Below are 27,935 nucleotides of genomic sequence, written 5' to 3'. Positions count from 1 at the left end.
AGGGAGGCACGCCCAAACCCCGCCCTCCTCCATTGCTGCCCAATAGGAAGCCAGTACCTTAGCGCAGCTATCAGATCAGCGTCTCTAAAAGTAGATCGACGTCTCCTCTAGCCAATGAGAGCCGCCTTCAACACAGTAGCGGCCGCCACAGGGCGAAACGTCCAAAACCTACCCAACAAGAAGCTTCAGTCATCCAATCAGCGCCTCTCAAAATAGATCGACGTCTTTGCTAGCCAATGGTAAGCGAAGAGGGGTGGGGGTAGAAGCATGAGGCTTCTCGCGATTGGCTGTAGCGCAACGTCACTGTGTTTTCGCGCCCTGTGATTGGCGCAGGCCTTGCGCGGGCTCAGATGACTCTCGGCGAGGGCGCCGAGCTGCAGTTCCCTCCGTTGTTCGGTCAGTCGCTGCGAAATGTATCTATTCACGCCTTTTGTGTTTGTAGAGGCGTCTCTTAGTTTAATCGAGCTGAGGGAAATCCACGGGATGATGGCGTTGGGGTTAATTAGGCCACTGTTAATTAATAACTAATTAATCAAGGCGTTGATGATGGCTGGGCGATTGTTGCGGTGCTTTGTGCCTCCAGGGCCTTCCTGCCTCGAGTTGTTTGTTGTTGTTGTTGTTGTTGTTTTTGGGGAGCAGGATTCATTTCTAAATAAACAAATATAAACAAACAAACAAATGTCAAAAGCGGTTTATGCTTTTTACAAAATATAAAGCATTTAAGTAATATTCATGTTTACCTTAATTAAATTGGAGCAACGCTCTGTGACTGTTTCTCCTCCCTTGAGGCTGAGAGAGTGTGACCTTTTGCCCAAGGACTCGAACCACGGTCCCCAGAGCCATCTCCCGGCTCTCAGGCTGCCTGCATTCCCTGCCTTCCTGAGCCCCCAGGAGGGCAGCTGAAGCGCTTTCAAACCGGGTTATTTCTGAGCAAAGTGAGCACTGCTCTTTCTAGCCGCCTCTTTCTGATGCTGCTGCGCATTCGCATTCCTTCCTGATCAATGCTTGCTGTCTTTCCTGTGTTGCAGAATACGTTTCTGGCTTTGCAACTGTCAAGAAATGGATTGGGATCAGCTTGACGTGAACCCGAGAGTGATTGCAGCCATTAAGAAAGGTAATCTCTCTCTGGCTATGTATCCCCCTTGTCAGGCTTGCACACCGTACCATCATTATTCTCTTTCTGCAAAGCTCTCAGGAGTCCTAAATAAATAGACACCGTTTTGTCAGCCCTGGGTTTCAGCCTTGATTCTTGAAAGGAGCTGAGCAGCAAGCGCTCAATTAATATGTTGCATTTGAAGGGTAGTTTGTGGCGGCAGCAACAAAGGTGGAGAATAGTCACCACGTCAACTAACCACAGATGAAAGACCTGGCCAAACATCTGAGAAAACACATTGTAGTAGCATTTATGCAGCTTTCTACAAACTTAGTGTGGCTTAACGCAAGAAAAATGCATATGCAAACTTTTACAGATACTATGGCGCATGACAGACCACCCGTTTGGGGCAGCCTGTAACCGGCCCTTTCCCCGCCGGATCAGGGCCTCAGCTGCCACAACGGCAGCCTCCAAGGCCCCGATCCGCCGCTTTCCAGGCCACAGGGAAGCTGCAAAAGGCCGCTTCTCTGCGGCCTGGAAAGGGGTGTCCTTGGGGCTTAAAGCCCCAAGGACACCCGGTGTCAGCGGGGAGGAGGAGAAAGGGGCCACTTGGCCCCTTTCTTCTCTGCGTCGCTGGCACAGGCATGTAAAGGCTGCGCCCAGCGATGCAAAGCTGGAAGGAGCTCCGAAACGGAGCTCCTTCCGGGGCCACAGAAAGGGTGCCCTAGGCGCTCTTGCGCGGCCCCACTACATCACAACTGCGCCACCCCGTTTAGATGCAGCACAGTCGTGACGTAGTCATGGCGGTGCCCGTGTGCATAGGGCGCCGCCATTTTGTACAGACTTGGGCCGTACTAGGGTTAGTGGCGTCAAGAAGTGACGCCCCTTCCTAACCCTAGTACGGACCCAGTTCGTACTTTTATGCCCATTTGTAACAGGCCAATGATACCATGAAGAACTATGAGAAAATGGAGGAAGATGGGTTTTTTCAGAATATGGGACCCATTCAATTTTATAAAAATAATAACAAGCAAATAAATGCACACCATCTTTTCAGCTCGATCCTATGAAGGTTTGTTCAGAAATTTTCCACCAATTTCAACGGGGCATGCATGGATTAACATAATATTGTAAATAATATTGTTAAAACACTATTATTATTCTTAGTGGGTTTAGTTGTATCTGGATCCAGGGGCACCTCATGATCCAGGTGGAGGGGGCACCCACCCTGATATTGTTACATGAACTCAATCACAGTCAATTGGACAATAAGCTGGTGCCTGCCTCTGTATAGGTTTCCCTATAAACAGGCTGCAACCCTATGCATTTTCCTAGAGTAAACCCCAACAACATTTTGGGACTGGTTTATTTTTATCTTATGACACACTTATAAGATTGCAATGTAATCCTAGTTAATGTGTGAATATGCAAAGGGATCGCGTAGCACCCTTGAGATTAACTAACCGAGTGAAAGAAGTTGTAGCGTATGTTTCTGTTGACTTGATCTACTTCCTCAGATGTGTGAATAGTGACGGGGAACATGTCTCTAGAAGATGTTGGATTCCATTTCTCATCATCTCCATTTGGTATGTCATCTAAGTCTGATGGGAATTGTAGCCCAACAACATCAGAAGGATCAGATGTTCTCTGTCTCTGATATGGAAGTAGGTGGTGGTTAGTGTTACTATGTGCCTTCAAGTCAATTCTAATTTATGGCAACTGTGTCGTAGGGTTTTCCTGGCACGATCTATTCACAGGAGGTTTGCTATTGCCTTCCTCTAAGGCTGTGAGAGTGTGACTTGCCCAAGGTCATCCAGTGGGTTTCCATAGCTGAGCAGGGATTTGAACCCTGGTCTTCCTGAGTCATAGTCCAACACTCAAACTACTACACCATGCTGTCCTCATGGTACGAAAGGATAAATATACCTTAGCACAGTCAGCAAAATCTTATACAAATCTGTTCTAAAGTAAGTCCCTTTTAGTTTTTTCCCAGATAACCCGGCATGTGATAGCAAGATGCAAGAAGAAAGTAATAATATATGTGTCCTCCTATATTTTGCAGCTATTACTTTTCACGTGAAAACCCCAACAAAGCTGGTTATACTTTATCACTCTTCTCATTTCAGCAAACCTAAAATCAATTAGAGAGATTTTCAATCTTTCCCAAGCGGATTTGCAAAGGGTGACAAAATTATCTACTGCGGATGTACAGTACTTGCTAAGAACACTTTCTAGTGCTGTGAGAAAACATCCTGTCCTTACAGGTAAATGACTCCACTTTTTGTGTGTATGTTTTGGTTGTTGTTCTTGCTTTTAAAACGTTTTAGAAAAACAACCTGAGTGTGTTCTGTATGTGAAACTACTCTTGATCTTTTTTCAGTTTCTCAGGTCTTGTCTTCCTTTCCCCTGTAAATGTAGGTGGGGCACCTAACCTTTGAAATAATCTCCTTAGACAGGTTCATCTTGTTCCTTCTTTGTTGTTTTTATGAATTGTTTTATTCTAGAGGTTTTTTTTTTAATGTGAGTTCCTCCAAATCATATACTTATGGTTGCTGGCATATTTCATGGCCTAAATCCATTTGCTTGAACCAACTAGAGTAGATTCATTGAACTGAGGGAATTTAAATAAATGTTGACTCAGCATCCATCTATCCTAGTTTGAACTAGCAATTGGATTTAGGCTGTTACATTGCTATTCATTTTTCTTTAAGATCACTTTTTAGCTTGTGATCTTAAAATTTTATCTCTAAAATATAGCCAGATACTTAAAAAAAGAAGAAGTATAAATACAGATAAAGCACAACCACCTAGAATTAGTTGTACCTTGTAGACAGAGAGAGGTATTTCAGGATAGTAGTTCTGAAATAAAAAAAATCCATAATCACAGTTATGTAAGCAACCTTGAGTAGCTTATACTGTTGTCTAACTATTTAGACTAACCACAACATTGTCACAGCTGGGTAGAGATCAGGAAACGGTTCATCATTCCTGTTGCAGCACTGCTGGGCCTCCCATAAAGGCATAAAATCTATACTTGTTTCCTTTTCTAGATCAGCTGCATGAATTGTAATAGTGTTTGTAGGTGAAAGCCTGAACTAGAAAAAGATTACTACAGTAATATCCAAAATCCACACAGCAGTGACACCTTTATTGGCCAGCAAAAATGCACAAAATACATGATGCAAGCTAGGCCTACATTTTGTTAAGATTTTGTTATAAATGTTCTCAGTTAAGATGGTTGTTCTTGTTAACTGTTTTCAAGTTGATTGCAACTCATGGTGAGCCTGTGGATGAGACATCTCCAAGCATCCCTGTCCTCAACTGCTCTGTTTAGATCCTTCAGACTCAGGCCCATGTCCTCCCTGATTGAGTTTATCCATCTTGTTTGTGGTCTTCCTCTCTTTCTTCTACTTTCCCTAGCATTATGTCTTTTCTAATGAGTCATGCCTTCTCATGAAATGCCCAAAGTATGACAGCTTCGGTTTCATTTTCTTGGCTTCCAGGGAGAATTCAGTCTTGATTTGTTCAAGGACTCATTTGTCTTCTTGGCCATCTACGATATCCTGAGTACTCTCCTCCAGGACCACATCTCAAGAGTTTTCCTCTTATGCACCATCTTTGCTGTCCAGCTCTCACATTCATACATGATGATGGGGAATACAATGACTGGGACAATTCTAACTTTAGTGCTCAGTTGTATATCTTTGCCCTTTAGGATCTTGGCTAGTTCCTTCATAGTTCCCCTTCCCATTCCTAGTCTTCTTCTGATTTCTTCACCATTTTGATCAGTGTTTGATTCAAAACATTTGAAATGTTTAACTGTTTCTGTTTTCTCATTATCTGGACAGGATGGCCCTCCAACTCTATGATTCTATAAAGGTATTGCTGCTGTGTGGATTTTGGATGTTTCTGTACTTTGCTGTATGGCCAACATGGCTACCACTGATATATTTTCTAGAAAACAATGAATCATAGAATCATAGAGTTGGAAGAGAACACAGTATACAAAGGAATCTTGTAGCACCTTGAGACCAACTAAAGGAAGAGATTGGCAGCATGAACCTTCATGGCCTTGAGCCCAATTCATCATATGGTGACTTCCCCCACAAAAAAGCTTTCAAACCCTTAAATTTGTTTTGTTTCAAGACTATTTTTCTCTCTTGAATTGCTGTTTTAGCTCTTCAGCTATTCCAAGACAAAAAACAACACAAGAAGTTAAGCCTCGGCTGTCCAGTCTTAGATGGCTTTCTCAAAGGTGGCATCCCCCTGACAGGAATTACTGAAATTGCTGGTGAGAGCTCAGCAGGGAAGACCCAAATTGCTTTGCAGCTGACCCTTTCTGTACAATATCCATATAAATACGGTGGCCTAGAGTCCGGTAAGAAAAATTTACCTTGGTTTATTTATTTAAAACATGTTTACCTTACTTTTTCTAAGAAGGTTTAACTGATTTAAATCTCTGCTGCCAGCCCCAGTGCCTATGAAGTGATTTGCCTGGGGTTGGCAGCAGAGCTGTCCCAGTGTTACTTCCAGTCTTGATGTTGGCTTGTACTGCAGGCGAAGGAGGAATTACTTACGTAAGGGAATACCTCCTTAGGCAAAGGTGCTAAAACAGGGTGGGCAATCGTGCGGGTTGGGGTGGAGGTTTACGCGCATGCGTGCACACACACACACAGCCTACACTAACACAAGAGAAAGTGAAATTCTTTCACTTCCAGATAGCAGCCAAAGTACAGTCGGCCATCCGTATCCATGAAGTCAACCATCCACAGCTGGAAAATACATTTTTTAAACGATCCAAAAAACAAACCTTGATATTGTCATTTGATATTATAAAGGACATCATTTTACTACACCACTGTATATAATGAGGCTTGAGCATCCACGGGTTTTGGTATTCACAGAGGATCCTGGAACCAGACTCCAGCAGATACTAGGAGCCTACAGTGCAGTCAAATTTAAGTGTTTTGGGGGGCATTGTAGAGAATATTGAAGATGAGAGGGACCTGTACTACCAAGGTTTTGTGGTAGTTTGGATGGGTTTTGACCATTTTTTCAGATGCATTTTAGGCCAGATTTGTTTAAAGAATTTGTGGGGTGTCTAAGCTCCCGTTCCCCCATCTCTTATTTATGGAATACAGTTGCCAGTATAAATAGGACTTAGGCTGGCATAACGTCCCAAATAGTATTCTGGCTTATTTTATTTTAATCCTTTTTAACTGTCTGTGCCAGGGATTGTGTTTGGAACCTTTTCCATATAAGATGTGCTCTACTACTGAACTATGGTTGCTCCCCATCACTGTCTGATGTGGAAAGGCCGGTGGTTGACCATAAGAGAAAAGTAAGGTAGAGACATGCTGAAGGAAAAGAATCTTTAAGGAAATTTTCAGAAATTGCAGAGTTAGCAACTTCTTAAGAGTCTCAAGAAAAAACAAATCATGCAGTTACAGAACATTTTGACCCTATTATTGACTGACTGGCACTACCTAGCAATAGCAGTAACAATTTGGAGATGTTAGGGGGAAATTCGGCATGAATAATTTTCATTTGGTGTTTGAGCCCTAACAAAAATAGCTATGAGAACAGAAATAACTACGAGACATAGCTATGTTAGTCTGGAATATCAGTATGCCAAGGGATCCTGTAGAACCTTTGAGATTGAGGAAAATATTTTTTACGGTATTTATACCCTGCCCTTCAACCCTAAAGGCTCTCAGAGCAGCTTATAATTATTATTATTTTTAATTAGACGGTTTAAATCAAAATTAAACTGCTTTTTAAGGATTGGCTAAACAATATCTGTTATACTCCTGTGTGCTGTTTCTGGGTAGATTTGCCAAATCTTTTATAAATGGCGACATATACGTTTGCTTTGGTGCTGGATTGCTGAGTTTGAATTCTGGCTTCTGGACCATTATGCCATTAAATATACTGTTGTCTTCAATTCACTAATGCCTCCATGCTTGAACCCAAATGGGGCTGGGGGCAGGTTTCCTTACATGTCCACATAAGCTAGTAGATAGAAGCAAAACCAGGACTCCTTTTTTTGGCACAAGCCATACCTATTAATAGTTTTTCTGCACTTACCCCATAAAAAATCACTACTATGTCTGTGTTGTTCACACTGACTGATGATGAGAAGCCTGCAGTCTCAAAAATTATCTTCTTTTTGGTTAGAGTAAGTGTGGAGGGTTACATGGGAGGAGAAGATTGGATAGCGTGTGAAGACTGTGTGAAGGAGAAGGGTTGAGTAGTAAATAATAGGTAGGAGGAGAGGAGGGAGTGAAGGTTTGAAAGGTAGGAGGAGAGAGTTGGAAGGAGAAGGAGATAGGGAAGGGCATTAGAAGGAATAAGAGTGGGGAAGATAGGGATGATTATTAGAAGGTATAGAGAAGAGGAAGAAGGGAAGGAGCAGGGGGTGCTAGATGTTTATGTAATTGTATGTGTGTAATATGGTATGGATTTTTGGAATGGATATTATACTTTAAAAATTAAATAAAAAATTATCTTCTTTATTGCAGGCGCTGTTTACATTTGCACAGAGGATGCTTTCCCAAACAAACGCCTGCAGCAACTGATTCAGCAGCAGGCAAATCTGAGAGATGATGTTCCACCAAATGTGGTGGAAAAGATAAAATTTGGAAATGGTATTTTTGTTGAGCATGCAGCAGACCTGGTGAGTGCCAGAACAATTTTTGTTTTGTTTTGGGGCTTCTTGAAAGTATTGAGGCTGAGATCCTGTTCAATAGTTGTGTAAATTTACACTGGCAGAGAGGGACTGGAGTTGCATTGGGTTGGAGTTATACTGGACTGCATAACTGTACTAGGCAATGCTGCTCAGACATCTGTTACTCAGTCCTGTACTTAATTTCTGTAGTGAACATGCCATCTGCAGGCAGGCAGACAGAATCCTTGTTAGCATCCTGGACAAACATTAATAGCTATCAGTGGCAAAGAAAAGGTTAACTTGCATTTAGTAGACTCTGCTAGATAATTTTGCATTAGCTTGGTAGTTTAAGATTGGGAAAAGAGGTGTGACTGTGAGCGTAAAATTTCCTGCTTGTGTTGTTCTCATAGGTCCAAACCACATAGCAGAAAGAATCCAGTTTGAAATCTCTTTAACTGCCCTGGCTAGGGAATTCTGAAAACTAGTTTTCTGTGACATTTAGCCTTCTCTATCAGAGAGCCCTGGAGCTGCAATAAATTACAATTCCCAGGATTCCCTGGCACTGAGCCAGGGCAGTTAAAGCGGTCTCATACTGGATTATTTCTGCAGTGTGTTTTGGACCATAGCTATTGGAATGGGAAATGAGTCACCCCTACACATTAGTTTCCTGTGTTTGCTTCTTCAGTGTATAAACTTTGGGAGTTGCTCTTCCATGGGCATCACTGCAACTGAGAACCCATAACCAACCACAGGGATCTTGAATTTTTGCCATTGCACAGCCTTGTTAGAACTAACCGTTAAAGACCTCTAGTCCCACCATTTGCTGTAATGGAATGCTGACTCCCTCAGCTAAAGGCCTGGAATGCTTTCTCTGTTATGCATGATTTCCCAGAAGTCAAGCTTATAACAGCGTGTTATCAGTTTGGTACTAAACAAAATCTTGGAGAGTCCTTGGAATGATAGCCATATCTAACAGAGTACACTTCCCAACCACCAAACAGTGTAGAACTCTGGCCGGCTACTAGAATGCATAATGATTATCCTGGTGTTACACTGCTTTTGCACCCCAGATTAAGATACCACCCCTGTGCTAACTCCTAAAAAGTGCAATCCAGTGTAAACCACCAAAGGGATTCCAGTCTTAATCCAGTTTATAGACATGTAAATAAGTTGTGGATATAGCCTTGTTGGGGGGGTGGGGTGGAAGCTGTAAATAAACAACGATTATTAATATTTTACCTTCAGTTTTCTGATACTGGCTGATCTGTCTCATTCCAAATGTCAGTGAGAAAACATCAGAAGACCTTGATAAAACACATCAAATTAACCTTTTCTCCAAATTTCAGTAAAATTATTTTGATGTCCAAAGGGCAAGAGTACACATAAAATGTCAACAGTTTGCTTTTTGTGTTCTGCCTAGAATTTAACAATATCATTCAAAAGGTCACTGTCTGTAGGCAGTAGTTTGGCAATTCAAGTATTCATCATGCTGCAGTTCTTGGAGGGCTAGAACAAAACAACATCGGATAACAGATGCATAATTTAGTGTCCTGGAAATCTAGGCTTTCGTAGTTCTCCTCTTCCCACCCACCCTAATAAAAAACAAAACAGCTGTAGAACTCAGGATAGATAAGACATGCTTGAAAATTGATTAACTATTGTCAAAATTCTGGAGGCCAGAGAAGTAAAATTCCATATCCACCTTTCTTAGAGGAAACCCCATTAAATTCACTTAGTCTTGCTTCTGAGTAGATATGTGTAAGAGTGCACTGGGACTAATATTTCTAGTATTCTGCATAAGTTCCTGTTTCTCTTCACAACTAGAAGTATCAGGACAAATTGAATAGTTAAAACACCATTTTATGAATAAAGCATGCCATTTTTCCAAGCTTCAAAACGGAGTTGAAGACCATTCTGTTCAGGGCAGCGTTCCCAGGCATTGCATAATTGTCACTTGCTATTTGATGTTCTTTTGTTGTCTGTTTTATTGAATCATTTCCTGTATTGCTATGTATTTTATATGTATTATCCTACTAGAGATGCCCCTTCCCCACCACCACTCCCTCTGTGTCGTGTCTTTCTAGATTGTAAGCCTGAGGGCAGGGAACCGTCCAATTAAAAAGATTGTATGTACAGCGCTGTGTAAATTTACAGCGCTTTATAAATAAAGGTTAATAATAATAATAATAATAATAATAATAATAACAACAACAAGTCACTGAAATTTTGATTGCAGAACTTACTACTACTTAAATGTAGATTAAGTAGACCAGTACTACTGAAACTGGTAGTCCGTGGACTGGTCCTGCTTCTGGAAGAGTTTCCAGGAAATAAAGAATTGTAGCCAATGGGCACAACTATGCTTTAGTTCTCAGACACACTGGAAAAAGAAAAATGTGAGTCACTCGCGGCAAATACATAGGATAGCACTATATATTTTTTTTATTTTTGGCAGTGGGATTGCATGCTCCTGTGGGGCAAGATGCTATGCTGATGGTAACACTGCTGCTGCTGGAAGTTCTCCCATGTCAGACAGGCTTTTGCTGAGAAGTCAGACTGCTACTGGGCAGTACCCAGGACAAAAGACCACCATCAGGACAGAATAAGAAGAAACAGAATGGTTTCCATTTGACAAGGGAGTCAGGCAAGGCTGCATTTTATCACTGTTTAATTTGTACACTGAACGTATCATACGCAAAGCTGGATTTAGACTCTGAGGAAGGAGGCATGAAAATTGAAGGTACACAACAAAAAGCATAAATTTAAGGTATGCACCAGGAGCCCTGGTGGCACAATGGTTAAATGCCTGTATTGCAGCCACTTACTCACAAATCATAAGGTTGTGAGTTCAGTCCCAGCCAGAGGCTTAGCGTCGACTCAGCCTAGCATCCTTCCGAGGTCACTAAAATGAATATGCAGCTTGTTGGGGGCAATTAACTTACACATTGTAAACCACTTAGGTAGTGCTTAAGTGCACTAAGTGCTATAGATATGTATACATTCAATTTCTTATTTTAAAATGTCTAGCTTCCCGTGTTTATGCTTCTCACATTTCATGTTTGGTTCACCTTTGGGTCGCCATAAGTTGGCGCCATAAGTTGGAAACGACTTGAAGGCACACAACAGCAACAAATGTGTTGTGCTGCTTTGGACTTTCAGCATATCAACAGCTGAACATCCCTTTTGAGTTCAGTTGTGTTATTAACCACAGCACTACTTGTAATTGTACTCTGCAGTACCCCAGTAGCTTGTTGAGTGCCATCCAACCTGGGAGTCTCATCTTCTTACACTATCTCTTGTTTCATTATAGCGTTTTCATGGCAAAAGACATTCAAAAGTGCTTTACTGGTACCTTCTTCTGCACTGTACTAAGAAGTGTTAGCTATGGTCTCTTGAACGATCCACTGCTAGTGTCACTCCACCACTACTACTGCTACCCAGTAGGTATTTGACATGTTTAGTCTGCAAGAGCCTGTCTGACGTGCAGTGCTTTCATCAGCATTGGTATCATCAGCATACCCTCTTGCCTCACTGGCACACACAATCCCACCACCATGAAAAGGGAGTGCCATGGTGGGAGGCTAGAAATAGCCTTTTTAAAAACTGGAAGTAACCAGGGTGAAAGTGGGAAGTCTACATGGGAAGGCTGCATGCAACCCTTGGGCCAAGCTTTCCCCACTGCTGTTCTGTGGCCCCTCTGTTCTACTTGACATTAATATGGCCTGCTTGCCCCCTCTCAATATCAGGCCAGTTCATTTAAGGGGAAAACTGCCTAGCCACACTGTGATGTCAGGTCAATTTGTTCTTTCATTCCTGGACAATTGTTGGTGCCTCGGGGTTGCAACTGGGAGAGTGGGCAGACTTCCCAAATCTGTTTGCCACAGGCAAGGGCACTGGCAGAACACCCATGACAATATCACTGAGACAGACTTAAGGCATAAGGGACAACAGAGCAAACAAGATAGCAATCAATTGTATTAAAAGGGATGGAGAGGACAAAGAAGATAAAGATAGAATTGTTCTGTGTTGCAGCATATCTAGGCCTAAAGCCAGTTGCTAGAGCAAAGCCAGTGGATTGTTACATTCAAATGTAAAATAAAAAGCCCTTTTGCTGGTTACAGTTGCAGTAAGACTGGTTGAATCAATGGAATTTCATAAGCTCTGATTTATTATTTAGCAATTGATCCAATACATCATCTGTACTTAGGACTAGGCAAACAGATTTCGGCCATGCAGTCTTGCACTAAGGCAGAATTTCTGTCCTATCATAACTTACATTGTTCTGCTTTTAAAGAGAGGCTGACAGTAGCTTCCCTCCCACCTGAAAACAAACATTAAATAAGCTCATGTTCAAACAGTATGATAGCCTGCCTTCTTCCCTAAACTGAAACTCAAGGTGACTCACAAGTTTAACTAGAAAGGTAGAGATAAAAATACTAAGTTAATATATTAAAAACAGACCCCTGTTGCAATTCCTCATCACAGCCTCACTTGCTGGGGGGGGGGGGGGGGGGCAGGATTAGTAATGTAATCCTGCGTGTACCCCAATTTGGCAGTTAAACAGACCCCCTTTTGCTCAGTGACGCTGGAGGTGGGCTGCAGGGAGTCATGCTAGGAGACATTACTTCGTTATGTGTCTATAATTAAGTAGCTGATGTAGGATACTGGCGATAGAGCAGTGCAATCCTCTTATCCATTCAGTGAAGTTTGGTGCAGTTAAGTCCCAAATTAATGTGCAGCGATTTGCAGTATTGTAGTCTAATCCCCACTCTGCTTGCTGAGTCAGTAAATCACTCCTGCATTACTATCCCAGTTTGTTGTGCTGGTTTGGCAAGCAAATGCAAGCACAAAGCACTTCTCAAGTCAAGATTACTCCAGCTGTGGCCTTAATTGCAGTCAAGCTAGAAATGTTAAAGGTGTTGCTCTTGAGCTCGTTATCAATCTGCTTTCTGAAACTTTCTTCTTATTGCAGGATGCTTTCCTCAAGTGCATTACTAAGAGGATTTGCATACTGCTCTCCAGAGGCATGGTGCGGCTTGTCATTGTTGATTCCATTGCTGCCTTATTCAGATGTGAATTTGGCGCCAAAGATTCTGTCCTGAAAGCCAAATATTTGCAGATGTTTGGAGCAAAGCTTCACCAACTAAGCAGCAAATTCCAAATCCCCGTAGTATGCATTAATCAGGTAAGGAAGCAGAATTTTACTCTAATTGACTGCAGACTGTCAGGAAGTTTCTCTGTACTAAAACAGATTCTGGCTTATGTGTAGTTTTGCATCTAAACCAGAGCAACTTCCTGGTGGGGAATTTTTGGAGTTGGCGGTCGAGAAGTAATTTTTCCAGTCTAATTAAATCTCATGATCATAGGTGGCATGGATCTGAGTCCTGTCCTGGGAGAAAGGCAGGATAGAAAAAAAGTCGGCCCTCCATATCCAAGGATTTTGCATCCATGTATTCAACTATGTAATCCTGCCTCAATCCACAGGGAGAGGCGGGAAATATAAATAAACTATTATTATCATCATCATCATCCATGGCTTGAAAATGGTTTTTTTAAATTCCACAAAGCAAACTTTGATTTGCCATTTTCTATAAGGGACACCATTTTACAGTGTTACTGTATATGAGACTTTTGGTATCCACAGGGGTCCTGGAACTAGCAGATACCAAGGGCCCACTGTATAATTAATTTAATTAAGGTCAGAAACGACGTTTCAGGTGGACTACCTGTTGGAATATAACTCTGAAGGCTGCATTTCTAATTGTTGCTCAGCCATGGAAACCTATGGTGTGACCTAGGGCAAGCCATAGCCTCAGAAAACTCTGTGATAGGGTCGCCATAACTTGGGAATGATTTTAAGACACCCAACAATAAATCAAAAGTAGGCCTGGCAGACACCCTTTTCCCTGAAGTACATAACCCAGAAGTGGCAGGAAAGATGTTTGTAGATTTGACACTTTCACCATATTTCCTGGGGTAGTGGGTATAGACATGCTTGTTCTTCCTTGAGTACTCTAAGTGTGGCTTAGTTAAGAGTGCTGTACTGTGTTGGGGACTGGAGATTGCCATTAGCTAAACTAGGAAATTCCCTGTGTCACTGTGAGATTGCAGGCCCCTTACTGTACTCTCAGCCTGACCTTCCTCACAGAGTTGTAGTGAGAATAAAAGTGGGATTAATGAATGTTCTGTGAGCTCACTGGAGGAAAGTCAGAATAAATTTGGGATGTTTAAATATCACTTCACATTCTAAAAATCACCAAGAGGACAATTGCTACCGTATTTTCTGGCGTATAAGACGACTGGGCATATAAGACGACCCCCAACTTTTCCAGTTAAAATATAGAGTTTGGGATATACTCACCGTATAAGACTACCCCTCTTCCAATGCATACCAAATAATTTTTTAAAAAACATCAGATTTGATTTCAATATGGTAATTTTAATTCAAATGCTTATGACATGCAGGTACTTAGCAGGAAAACTTGTTGTATACAAAGCCTGCTTGGATTGGTCAGCTCCCCCTGCCTGCCCAGCCCTCCCTGTCTCCAAGACTATCAGAGCAGTAGTGCAAACAGCTCTTTTTTCCATACCCTGCAGCCATTTTTGAACTCCCCCCACCATTTGCGGCGACCGCAGATTCTCCAGTCCGGCTTGGAAGTTTTAGCACCTGCCCTATAAGACGACCCCCAACTTTTGAGAAGATTTTCCTAGGTTAAAAAGTAGTCTTATATACCAGAAAATACAGTACATTAAAATTCACAAAATGCACTTAAAAACTAAATGATAATGAGGAGAATGCAATTACTAACCTTGCTCTAGTAGAAACATACATGGATGCTGAAATAAAACCTTGCTGCACTCCCTGCCTGCTCAAGTTAAATTGTATTGGCCACGATTTACTCTTAAGCCAACACAAGCCAGTGCTGTGTCCAGAGTGTCTGTTTGTGGCAAGGCCAGTATTCTTTTGCAGTGAAGGGGACTGTCCCTTGCAGAGCATCAGGATAAGAGGACTGCTCCTGAACTCTCCTGCAAGAAATTTCCACCAGCAATTTGCCATAATTGCTTTTCCTCCCTTTCCTAAGAAGAAATGTACCATTTCTTTTACATGTTGTATTTCAAGATAATAATCCACACCTATGTTGTTGATTGGGGCAAAAAACAGCATTGCCTGTCCATGAGTTTAAATTAAAATATTGTCCTCCCCAGTATTTTTTGTTCTTTGAAGGGATATCACATTGAAGATGGAGCAGGCTTGTTTCTTACTGCTCCAGAGACTAAGACACGGAGCAATGGATTAAAGCTAAAGGAAAAGAGATTCCACCTAAACATTAGCAAGAGCTTCCTGACAGGAAAACCTACTCAACAGTGGAGCACACTGCTTCAGAGAGTGGTGGAGTCTCCTCCTTTGGAGGTTTTTAAACAGGCCATCTATTAGGAGTGCTCTGATTGTATCTTCCTGCAAGGCAAGGGGTTGGAATGCATGGCCTTTGGGTCTCTTCCAGTTCCATGATTCTAACATTTCCTTGATCTCTTGCAGGTAACTGACACAATGGATGCATCTGGAGACGCTGCTCATAGTCCTGGGTGAGTGCATCTGGAAAGACAGTGTGTGCATGAAGCTTCAAAAACTAGCTTTTTCACTTGTAATAAACCCTGTGTCCCCACACATCTAAGGAGGGACTTTTCATGTATACCAGAAAAGCAGAGCTCTTATACCATGGGTGGAGAGAAGAAAGGGGATTCTGATAGATACTATGGACAGAATCACGTGCAGCAAAACCCCCAAAACTTCAGTGGCATCATGCTTTTAGAGAGTATGAGATAGGAAAAGCTGGTACTATGTACTTGTGCTTGCCCAATGTACTAGTTCAAGGAGAAGTACTGAAGGGGATGTGTTTTAACATTTTAAAGTTCATGGAGTTTGATGGTAATTGAACTCAGCACTTGGAGAATCCAAGTTTAAAAGTCCAGGGTTCCACCTTAAATGAACAATTATACAACCAAGTTTATATTGAATTCTTTAAAAATGCAGTGGCAGCAACTGAGCAACAATAGGCTATAACACACATACAAACTTACCAATAAGGAGAAAGCCCAGTTTTTGTCACACTTATCTTATTTACATTCTAGCAGTAATCAGCAGATGTCAGGATACTTTAGACTATGGATCCAAATGTTTTGTATGTTTAACTTAGGAGGAGCTTATAGCAATTTTTATGTCTGAGCAAACTGTTTTCTTCAACATGGTACCTCATTTATGCCTTATGGTCAATTTCTGACTTTTCCTCTTTAACCCCCTCCTCCTTTTGATCCTTTCCTTTACAACTAATTTTAATAAATCCTTTTATTAAACGTTTAAGCCACAAAGCATTTTCTTATGCAGGTTTAAAGTATCAGCAAAATCACAGCAGTACGTAACACTCTTGAATACAACAGACAAGATAATAGGAACTATGCTTGTCCCAGCAGCAGACTTAGACATTCTACTTTGAATCTTTTTGTTCCACTGTGACAGGCTAGGAAATGTAAGGGTTCATTGTAAACAATGCAAATGATAAGAATAAGACAGCCTTTTCAAGATATTACCTGCAAAACCCAGCACTGTTTTCTTTGATGCTAGATGTCTTGGATTTAATCATCCTCGTTAGACAAACTCCTTCTGTCTCACAGGAACATAAGTAGCCCAGGTCACTGCTTAACTGTCACTAACAGTGGCCTAGAAATAGCAGTTGTGGTCACTGGAGTAAGGAAGCAGCTTACCATCTCCCTCCTACAATGACCCAGAAGTAGCCTCTCCCCACTTGCCCCCATCTCCATACTTTAGTGCAGGATCACAAGGGTGGGAGCAAAGTTAAAATCCCCACCCCACATACAAGCAGTAATGGATTTGGGACCACAAAGGGTTGTGCAGTGATGCATCAATTTGAAAAGCTCCATCTATATGGACTTTTAGGTTGCTAGCTTTTAATTTGGCTCATCAGCTGGGAGGGGGGAATCATTTTCTTAAATTGACTTCTTTCTTCTCCAAGAGAAAAATCAGCCTCCAAAAAGAAACAAGCCTGTCCTCACCTCTGAGTCAGTTCAAATTGTAGCTCATTAATCAGATGGCTTACATTGCAAGAATCTTTTGTGAATGCAGGTGTTTGTGTTTCAGCTGCATAGCTCAGAGAGTTGCTCCAGCACTCGGAATAACTTGGTCCAATCAACTGCTGATGAGACTAATGGCAAGCCGGACAATACAGAGTGCAGACGATGTGCGTCACCACAGCAGAGGGGTCTTACGGACGTTGGGGGTGGTTTTTGCTCCTCACCTGCCACAGACTTTTTGCCACTACACAGTAAACTTGGAAGGTGTGCGGGGAATAAAGGAGGAAACTTTGACAGCAGTATGAAGAAATTTATATAGCAAGAACCCTCTGGTTACTTATTTTTGTATGTGTATATATAATTTTTTATTGATTTTCTCATAACATAAAAATAAATAACATATACCCACCTTGAATCTATTTACAGAATCTACTGTACATTGTACATTGTAATCTATAGTTTTTCACTGTTCTTCCAATTCAACATTCATTCAACAGAAATTGACTTCTAATCCCATCTCTTTGGTTTATTTTCCATGTATTATATAGGAATACAGACATCACACGCAAAAAATTATTTCTAATTTACTTTCTCTTTAAATATAATCCCTTTGGTTACTTATTGACTAGACTGTGCAAGCTGTTTCATGCCTGTACTTGGGAATGAGCTTGAATCCTGTACTTTTTATCGATGCCGATTCATGAGTTCTTACTGAATATAAAAGCTGCTATCATACATTATGGAGATGATGCATAATGTTCTTCCTCTACAGTTCCACATTCCTCCTGCCCAGGGCACACTGCCTCAACACCATGCAGCAGGAAGTGTCTGATATTGTACTCTTGACAGCTGAGTGGATGCGGAGGTTTGAAGAAGAGGTACTTTGCACTCACAAAAAAAATGAATACATGTGCACTCATAAACAGGCAGCATTACAAAGTTTTGTCTGTTCAAGTATTTTATTTTTACAACTTGAAAATGCAAAGGAAGCATTACATGTTAAACAGTTTTATAATGGGCTACAAGTCTGAAGAAAACATGGTGTTTTACTAAGTAGTACAATGCATTCTTTTGTTCTACATTCTAATGCTGTTTTATAAATAAAAGTACTTGGGGAAGTTCAGTGGCAAACCAAAAAATTAACAAAACAGGTTTAGTTTTGTAGATAAAGGCTGGAGTCCTCTATCATGGTGTACATTATGCAATTACATTTGGCCCTTCTTATACAGAGATTTTTTTATACATGGAATCAAGCATCCACAGTTTGAAAATGTTCCCAAAAAGTATAAATTTCAAATAGCAAACCTTGATTTTCCATTTTTTATAAGGGACACCATTTTGCTATGTCATTATATTTAATGGGACTTGAGCATCCATGGATTTGGTTATACACAAGATATCTTGGAACCAAATCCCGGCATATAACAAGTGTCCATTGTACATATACTTAGCTACATAACAGGAGGACTAAGGAATTGTGCTACTAAATTCCAAATACGTGTAATGGGGCACAAGCAAGAGTGTCCCAATACATGCCACTCTGCTCCCCGATGTAGTAAAGTAATAGCCAGAGATGATACTAATCTACCCAATTCTAATTCCCAAAGAAAGAAGTCCCCAACAGGATTTTGGTTGAAGTCAGTAACTGACAACCACTTCATATTTGCAGTAAGAATGAAATTTAGGGTTTTCTTGGTAGCAGTTAGCTGAAATTTGACTAAAATCACATTTAAAAATTCTTTCTCATTCTTGAATGATGTTGGAGGGGGAGGGGAATTGTCCCATGGCCATTTAATGGGATGTTTCCATTTTAAAGCTGAAGGGTAATTCTAACATAACCACTGAAATACTTCCCTTTTCAAAAAACGAAGACATACGATCTTGTCAGCCTTCTATTGCCTAGGGTAGCTTCAGTGCTTTAAAGTGGATTTCAGCTATGTTGTTTACCTGAAACATTCAAAAGATAAAAACGAACTGCATCTGTACTAACATGTAACCTAGACATCCTGACATTTGACCTTGCCTGCATCCCACTCCTTTTGTAGCCAAGATGTCAAGTGGAGGGGGGAATACAAGTTAGATTTGTTGGGACTTTGCTAAGAGATTTGTATACGGTCTTCTATTTTTGACCACAGCCTGCCTTTTAATAGGCAATGTGTCTTATTGTAGTATTACAGGGATTATGTATTTGGTTTAATTAGAGCCTAGAAGTGACATGAACTAAAATTCTTATAGTACACAGCAGTATTTAGTGTATGTATGATTGTGTAGTGAGATACTTTACATAAGCTTTCTTTACAGCAAGTGCTTGTTCCATATCACTTGTACACAAGATAGCAGCCTTCAGAAAGAAACAAAAAACAAATACATTTGTACATTTTAACTTGACAGTATAAACAATTTCAGTAAAGCACAGCACATTGTTTTCAGCTTATATGTACAATATAAACATATTTCATATTTGAAAGTCAAGAGAAGTCTTAATTTTAATCTTAGATATTCCTCAAACTTCACCTTTTCTACATTAATCTCTGTTCTGTTAACTACTGGTGTGTCTGAATTAGTCCAAATATATTCTGCAGACACTAGCAGAAATCCCAACAGCCCTAGGCATGTTTCAACACTACTGGCTTCAGCATTTGTACACAGAATGGAGCTTCTATCAGAAGAACTCTCTCACTTTTATCTGATTTAATCTTTGCCATCATGAAATCTCTCTTGTAATTGTAATGCCTATGGACAAGCTTGTCAGAATATTCATTCATGTGAGTTGTTTTGTACTAGGAACTCGGCACAAGGTAATAGATCCGTTGCCTCTTCTTTTAAGATGTATTTAACTACAAGTGTGGGCATTTTCAGGGTCTCGCCCACTGTTTTTAGGCCTCTAGTTTTTTTCTCCCCAAAGGAAGTGAGCAACTGATCACCCATTTTGAAAATAGGATTGAACAGGTCAGGCAAGGGATGAGAAGGTGTCTCCAACTGCAGCAAAATGGCAGACACCACCCCCTAGAAGGTCTGGACCATTTTGGACTGGAAAATGCATTGGAGAGTGGGATGGGAGGCCTCAACAATGCCTTTGAGGTCCCCTTTCTCCAAAGAGGATGTAGAAACATAGTAGAAGAATGCAGTTGAAAGGACTAATCATATGTAATACTGCATTGCCACCAGTTAATCCTACTGTCTATGAATTTATATAAAATCATGCCAGGTAGTTCAGGATAACCACCACCTGGGTGGTTCCAAGCAAGCAATTAGCACTGGAACATGCTTTACATTTCATAATGCTGTTTGCAATCCTTCACAAGACTTTGTATAGGAAAAATCCAACAATCTGCACAACTTCTGCTCATGTAGTGAAACTTGCCTCCCACCTGCAAACCCTCTTAATTCGCAGGGGCTGCAGGGAAGGGACTCTTCTCTAGATAGGTGCTGTTCCGCTGGTGAATTCAATCACTGGATTCCTTTCACAGCTTTCACTAAAATGGGCATTCAGTAATATTTGTAGGAGCCATTGTTTAACCAATTATTATAAATGAAGCCTATAAAATGGAGACACCTACTAGGGACAGAAACATAAAACATGTTTTGGAGTTTATCTGGAACAAGGAAGGCTGTCATTCATGGCAATATGGCCTCTTATGGGAAACCACTCCAGATGTATAAGGATTCTAGGCCATTAAGTCTGTACAACTTCAAATGATGGTAGCCTCAGCACCCAACACAAGACCCTAACGAGTGTGTGATAGATGTCTTTATGGCTGACTGTACAAATGAAAAGGCTGAGCTGGAACCTTTTACTTCAAGTATATATATCCTCTGTTGAACTGATTAGAAAGGTTGAGAAATCTATGCTTACAGTTTCTAGAACACCATCTCAGATAAGGTGCAATTTAACCATGGTATACAGTCCTCCCTCCAAATTTGCAGGGGATCCATTCTGGACCCCCCCCCCCCCATTAATTTGGAAATGTGTGTATATTCAAGACTCATAGCTTGAATGGCTGTGTGCACCATTAACTTTAATGGAGGTCACCCCCCATGAATAATCAAAACCACAGCTCTCAAACGGAGGAGGGGTGACTGTATTCAAAAGAATGACAGCTCAGTAAACTGGCATGTTAAGCTGTCCATACAGTAGCATGAGACAACCACAGGGACTGTAAATATACACTCACCTAGAGGTTTTTGGGGAGTAAACTGCCTCTAAGCAGGAAGGGAAAAGAGCTGTCCCCTTCCAGTCACTGATGTGCTAAAAAGTGATGTATTTGCATGGCTGACCAATCTGATGACAGCCAAAACTGTTGCAAAGCATCAAACTCAGCATGATTCTAACAGGTCATTCTTACCACCTTGAAGCAAGCTACTTTATAAATAATTGACACAATATCAAACAAGGTAAGAAAGGAATGTTTTCATTGTGCAACCTAGTAAGATGGACCATCTTCAGGATGGTATCCCAAGTGCAGCTGCATATAGCACTGTTTTCTTGTCATCCTGGAACACAGGATCAACACAGAAGGCACTGAGTTGTTCCCCACACATCACTGTGGCCAGCCCAAAGAATGTCACTTCATGCAAACTTGTTTATTCTTAAGCTTCATGGCAAGTTTGTGAAATCTAATCCTGTCCCAGGACCTATACCAATTTCAAAGATAAAACATGAATACTCCATTTGAAAATGATGGCATGTAAAGATGCGGAATGGCATAATTCCAAATGTTAGCAAGTACAGACTAGCGTCCACAAGTTATTCCTCTTGGAATTATACTGCTAAAACTAAATTAAATCAGAAACTAAGGTGCTAAGCAAGCAGAGAGACTGATGAGAGATTTTTTTTCCATCCTTTTAACATACACCCCAGTTTGTAAATACAGAAAAGACTATTAATCATTCATCTAAAATGGTTTTATTTTAAAGCACTAATGCAGATCTAGTCTTGCTTTCTAAAAGATATTTAGTATTGCATATTTACTTATCAACAGGGCTCCAAGCATATGGAAATAGTCCAAATTTCTATTAGAACTATATCAGTGACACATCCATATCATAACAGTGCATTTACTTCAGAGTTTAGCTCTCTACAGGTTATTTCACATACGTGAAGTCTCTTTCAATGTACAGAAGTACTGAAAGCTGTCACATCAGGAAGAGTTTGACCTTTACAGAAGAGAACGCCTGATGGAGACATTATCAAGGAAAAATATCAGCCAATAGATAGACCACAGTTGTCTAACATACAGCTTAGGGATGGACTGTGTAGACCTTGGGCATTAAATGTTTTTCTTCTCTCATCCCACTAATATTCCAAGGCCAATTGAAATTATATGAAGAACTTCAGAGTTTAACAAAACATGGCAAAGAACAATGTAAGAATGTCCACTATGCATATGCAAGTATTTATTTATTTATTTTATACGCCGTCTTTCTCCCAGAGTGAGACCCGGGCCAGCTCACAGAAAGAAGCCGTTCTCCTAATATTCCACTCAAGAGCAATGTGTCTCAAGAGAATGATCACACAATTATCATTTCAGGATTCAACTGATACAAACAAACAGCACAACTTTATCAGATGCATTCTGTACAAGTCTTCTTAAAAACAATTTACAAAACCGGTATTCACTTTTAGTGACATTAAAACCCTAATTTAACAAATTGCCTACTTTCATTCCACAGGCCAGCATGTTAACTTTTATCCACAAATTATATACTTGTTCTCTATCCTACTTGCAAATAATTTTGCAAAATGGAGATAAAGTTAAAAATCATTTATGTTTCATTAGCTTACAAAACCAAATAATGAAACAATCACCTTCTCCTTCCTGGTCCCCTGAGAACAGACAGTGCATCGACCAAGTGTAAGCAATATGTAATAGTATAAAAATTATTACCTAGTGTAATAGTGAAGAAAAATTGCTTTGACAATTTTAGTAGCGAGTTCCTCGATATGGCCCCTTTGCACAGCAGCTTCAAAACGTAACAGTCGAGTATTGCTTTATCTTTTTGTGTTCTCATTCTGAACAGAGATCAAACTAGGAGATAACCATAACAGTATTTCCAGCCTGAAGAAAATATGGAGTGCTCCGGGTGACTGGCAAAAAGCAAAGACTCATAAACTAGCTAGTTTTAGACTATTTCTTGAGCTCTTCACTCCGAGTTAAATATTGATTGCACTGCTTCCATTGATTTTTTGGGCCCTAAAAGGCCACAAGTGATCAGCCAACAAGTGCCACAATCTGAAGAAGTATCTAAACTATCCTATTCTAAGGTATTAGTATCTTGTTTTACAGTTTTAAAGGCTACGAAGCCCAATCACTAGTGACTAGGAGGACAACACAAGTTTTTCACTGTACACAATCCTGATTTTACACAGTAACAAACTTAATGGAGATGTATCTCATTCCATCAACTTTATAAATAGTTACTAACACGCTAATTTTCTAACAGAACATCTAAAGATGCTTTTGCACCCTTTAAAATTTCAGACATTTTCTATTTTGTGGGTTCCTCCTCCCTTGTTTGCTTTTGCAGGCTGCAATACAGGGATGTATAAAACAATTCCAGATTTTTAGCAATGATGAAACAATAAATTTCGCATTAAAAAGGTAGTCACTGACTCTAGGTCCTTTAAAATTCCACTTATTTTATGGCCTAGGAAAAGGAGTCCATTCAACAATGTCTCTAACCTAGACAGCTCTAAAAAGACAATGATGGGGGGAACCTCCCAAAAACTGTAAACCTCAGTGCTTCATAATGCGCAAGGGAGATATATGTATAAATATGTATTTTAGCTAGCATCTGTCCCAGAATCTCAGTGGGCCAAATCAGTGTGACTGGCACTCAGAGCTCTTGAGTCTGTCAGACAATTATTTCGTCCCTGCATGGGGAAAAAGAATGGAAAGAGTTTATGCACAATTCCAAATTGTTCTAACCATTTCAAAATACAAACTCTGAAAAAGCACAAGAAAGCCCAGGTTAACAATACCAAAAGTAAAAAAGCAACTTGATCCTTTCTAATTTCTCAATAGGTTTACTGCAGTTCATAGCAGTACCATTTCTGTAAATGTCAGCATTGTATTCCTGATCCAAATGAGCTGGAATCCAAAGAGCCCACACCCCGATATAGGCCTGGTTCAGAATTAGCTGAATTGTCTCTTCCCATTACAAGAATGGGCTGACTCCGCTATGCAATACAGCCATGAGATCAGAAGCACCTGCTTCTGTTCCCAACTGAATACTGATTTTTGTTTCAGACAAACCAAAACCATGGTCATGTTTAACTCAAATTACCTGAACAAAGCAGGATCTTATATAGCAACAATAAGCTGGGGTGTTTTTTTCCTACTGAAACTAGGCTGTAAAAATGAAGAAACTTGGGGTACACACAAATGAACTTGTGTGTGAAGGGACTGTGAATTCAGCACTGGTAAATCAAACAAATTCCTAAGTCCATAAGCATTTTGTTCTTTAATTCTAAACATATATCTTTAGCACCTAGCCCTGGACTCTCCCAAAAATAAAAGTAGATCCAGCAAACATGAAATCTCCCCACACTGCCTTAATACTATTTTATAGTCATTTTCTGTGTTTATATCTGTTATCCAACATACAGAAAATCTGTATTTAAAACATTTGGGTGATATACAAATATGCTCAAATTTTACAACTGAACATCACATTATTGGATAAGAGGAGTACATGTCATATCAATACAAGAGCATCTCAGACAACTGGTAAAGCCTCTATATAGACTGTGTTTGCTTTCCTTGTACAACAAGACTGAAGCATTTTCTACTTCTCCATGAATTAGTTGCAGTTATTTGTTAGTTAACAGGCATAACACAGGACACTGATAATTTAGGTAAAACTGTTATATGAAGTACTGTATAGGAAAAGGCTGCAGCACATAAAAAGTATAATTCCACACAATATACAAGGTCTACTGTTTTGAGACCCTGGCTTATCTTAAGGGTTTTCTGGGCCTTATCCCAATACTCTCTATGTCAACAAGAACTTCAAAACAAAGTGTTAAGACTATTGCCCAGTTTCTGAAGAGGACTGTGGCTGTGCAGTTACCTCTATTCACCCAAAACCGCCTCTGGTATTCTATCACATGGTGTCAATTTTATGGCCCCTAGTGATGGCTCAAAAGCTACTATGGACCCTCCCTCCAATCTCTTAAAGTACAGCCAAGAGCCTACAGAAAGAAAGGGCACAATTGTAATTCTTAATACCCATCTGTCACTTAGAACTCAGTTCAGTTTGAATCTACAGTCTACATTATTTGAAAAAGGTACAGCAATTCTTGCTCTTGCTGGATAAACTATTCAGAAGTATCATTTTTATACTAAACAGCATTAGAGAATGTAGGTACTAAAAAGATTGTCTAAAAAGTAGGATCTTAACAAGGTTTGGGGGAAAGTGTCAAGACCCTGTATTTTAGAAACTGAGGGAAAGTGAAAACCAAGTCCAGAGTCGTCGTTCTATCTGTTCTCTGTACACAAAGTTGATGGCAGCTATGAATGGGGGCTATTTTGATGGGCGTGAAAGATTACAATATGAACTGAGCAATGCGGGAATCTTAAGAGGCATGTGGAAGGGGAGACTTCAAGAGCTTTACGGATCTTTGTTAACACCAAATCATGGGTGTTAATCCAGTTATCAGCAACACTGATAAGCTGCATCCTGCCTGTCCAACTTACTATGTTTTGTGTCCATATCAAACTCTGACCCCTTATTAAGAGGAGCTTCATACAAAGAAGTAATATAAGTCCACAGAATGAAGGCATGGTTCACATATAGCTGTCTGTATCAAATTAATTTCCATTCTTTATTTTAGGCAAGAAAATATTCATTTTCTCAAAAAAGGACAAAAGCAAGATATGCATAAAATGCTATCACTGCCTGTACTCTGCAGTGTACAATTACAATTTAGCATCTCATCTTCTGTCTATGGCAGTGGTCCCCAAACTGTGCCCTTTAAGAGATTTTGGACATCATCTCCCAGAAGTCTTAGCCAAGTTGGCCAATAGTCTGGGATTCTGGGAGATGAAGTCCAAAAGCCCTTAAAGAGCACAGTTTGGGTACCTCTGGTCTATGGGAACAAGGACCAAGTATACGATGCTTACTGTTTTGGCTGACTGCTCTAAGACTGTAGAGCTAAATGGGCGTATATGAGCAGGAACAGCTTTGAATTACTTTAAAACATCATTCTGAGGAAGAGTTCACAAATGGAAATAGCTGCTGGTGACCACTTCAAAATATTAATTTTGGTGTACACAACTGCAAAGACTATAAAGCAGTTTGCAAGGTGTTGTGGCAAAAAGCTTGCTGTATGGAGTATATGAACCTCTGAAACTGAATAACCCAAGATTGCTGACACTTTACTTTAAGATACAGCTTTTCAATCCAAGCCCTGCTAGTATCATTTAGTTGCGCAAGAATATTGTAGGGCTTCTTACTTGAAAATGATCTTCAGATGCCTTGCCACCCATGTTAAGAACATTCAGTGAACTGGCACGCTTCATGCTGGACAGTGAACATGCAAGGATAAACCAATCAGAAGGGCTGGAAATGGAAAGCTTTGAACACATGCATACAACAACAACTTTATTCTGATACAACTCCTGGCAAATTTTATACCTGAACTTTTAAGATATAAAAGTTTTTAAACATGCTTTTCCTGTTCCTAAACAGTCAACCAAACACTCAATGTTTGTAATTACGCAGGAAACTTTAAATGTGATTCCAGTTGCAGAGTAGAAACTCTGTATTAGCATTAACAGTTAATTAGTGTATTTTATTTTGTCCTAATACCTCCATCCTCAAGGTACTCAGATATATCCCAGCAGCATCTCATTCACTCAAACAGTATTTAACTAGAGCCTTTTAGCAGGCTTCCACAGAACTGAAGCTTTGACTTTTGGAGTTTTGTTAGAGGATTACTTCAATTCCCAATGGTTGAAGGAAGCATGAACCAAATCAGAACTCTCTCTTACGCAGACTGTGAGATCCAGTCCTGGAAGCTTTGTCTTAATATTCTAATAGTAGTCAAACGCTCTTACTACTCAAAGGACAACTGGGCTAAATCCAACTATTACTCCCAACTCATTAAGGCATTATAAGCTTGACAGGTCAACCCTTTCATTCATTCAACAGGCCTGGTCAAATTAAGACTGCAACTGAGCCATTATTGGTAGGTGATATGTCTCTGTATTAAGTTACAATTGAAACAATGGGTAGGCATATATGTATCACATAGTTCAATCTCCATGGCTGTGTCCCCTGATGCCAACCACCCCAAAATCCAGCTTGCAAGCAGAGCAGCCACACACACCCCCAAGGCAGGCATTTCCATGTTGTTGTTGTTTTGGGGGGGACAACAGGCACATTTCCATCTTTTTTCCTGTATCAGGATACACTGCGGGGTCCTTGCAATATGCAAAGCTACAGGAAAATAGCTGGATATGTAGTTGCTGTGCACCCTGCCCTATAGTGATATGGAAATAACTGTGTTGCAGCCACTGAGCTGCTTACAAGATGTGCTGGGGGGTGATTGTTCACTGTGTAGTTAGAAGAGAATGCAGGAAAGATTGAGCTGAAATGATGTATGTCCAAAGAACACCATCATTATTCACCAACTGGATTCCAACCACCATATTATAAAAAACATGTGGAATTACCATGGTGGCTTTCCAAGTTTTCAAAAATGATAAAAACCTCAAAAATTGGCATGTGGTCTACCATTAAGATTTGTAAGTCAGCCCTCCATATCCACTGAATTTTTACTCATGGAATGAATATATATATATATATATATATATTCCAAAAAGCAAACCTTGATTTTGCCATTTTATGTAAGGGATACTATTTTACTATGCCATTGTATTTAATGGTACAGTACTTGGACAATGACAAGGGATTCTGGAAACTGTAATCCAGAACACTGGAAAGCCAGAGGTTTCTTGTGATGTTCTCCAAAGTATTGATCCCCTTCTCCACTGTCATTCCCTTCTCCATTTGTTTCATGTCCTTTTTAGATTGTAAGCCTGCAGGCAGGGAATGGTGTAATTAACAATTTGTAAACTGCTC

At 40.3% G+C, this 27,935-nt stretch overlaps 2 protein-coding genes across 8 annotated transcripts in view; one reads left to right on the top strand and one right to left on the bottom strand.

Annotated features, from left to right (window-relative positions):
* The first annotated feature begins 369 nt into the window (after positions 1-369).
* On the top strand, positions 370-17,253 carry XRCC3 (X-ray repair cross complementing 3). Its single transcript, XM_089522625.1, has 8 exons — positions 370-396; positions 1,029-1,114; positions 3,220-3,357; positions 5,271-5,471; positions 7,615-7,769; positions 12,733-12,945; positions 15,298-15,344; positions 16,915-17,253. The coding sequence occupies exons 2-8, from the start codon at positions 1,060-1,062 to the stop codon at positions 17,150-17,152; spliced, it is 1,047 nt and encodes a 348-aa protein (XP_089378751.1). The 5' UTR covers positions 370-396; positions 1,029-1,059; the 3' UTR covers positions 17,153-17,253.
* Positions 17,254-17,255: 2 nt separating this feature from the next.
* Positions 17,256-27,935, bottom strand: part of KLC1 (kinesin light chain 1) — a 64,639-nt gene continuing 53,959 nt past the window's right edge. For 3 of the 7 annotated variants that reach the window (XM_089522621.1, XM_089522619.1, XM_089522620.1), the window contains exons 15-16: positions 26,306-26,372; positions 21,731-23,721 (exon numbers count right to left, since the gene is read on the bottom strand). In XM_089522621.1, coding sequence (XP_089378747.1) covers positions 23,656-23,721; positions 26,306-26,372 — 133 coding nt within the window. In that variant the 3' untranslated portion in view covers positions 21,731-23,655. Of the gene's footprint in view, positions 19,189-21,463; positions 21,483-21,730; positions 23,722-26,305; positions 26,373-27,935 lie in introns of those variants that run through there. The other 4 variants (XR_016281029.1, XR_016281030.1, XR_016281028.1 and 1 more) reach the window with 4 other exon arrangements.

Source organism: Sceloporus occidentalis, unplaced genomic scaffold, assembly GCF_023333645.1.
Source record: "Sceloporus occidentalis isolate IW3139 unplaced genomic scaffold, rSceOcc1.0.p SCAF_4, whole genome shotgun sequence".
Lineage (NCBI taxonomy): Eukaryota > Metazoa > Chordata > Lepidosauria > Squamata > Phrynosomatidae > Sceloporus > Sceloporus occidentalis.
This window is presented reverse-complemented; position numbering and strand designations above follow the sequence as displayed.

Excerpts from the sequence above, each read along its gene's own strand:
- XRCC3 (XM_089522625.1), top strand. The coding sequence starts at position 1,060 with ATGGATTGGGATCAGCTTGACGTGAACCCGAGAGTGATTGCAGCCATT. Across the intron at positions 3,358-5,270 it reads AAAACATCCTGTCCTTACAG|CTCTTCAGCTATTCCAAGAC; the intron begins GTAAATGACTCC and ends TTGCTGTTTTAG. Across the intron at positions 5,472-7,614 it reads ATACGGTGGCCTAGAGTCCG|GCGCTGTTTACATTTGCACA; the intron begins GTAAGAAAAATT and ends TCTTTATTGCAG.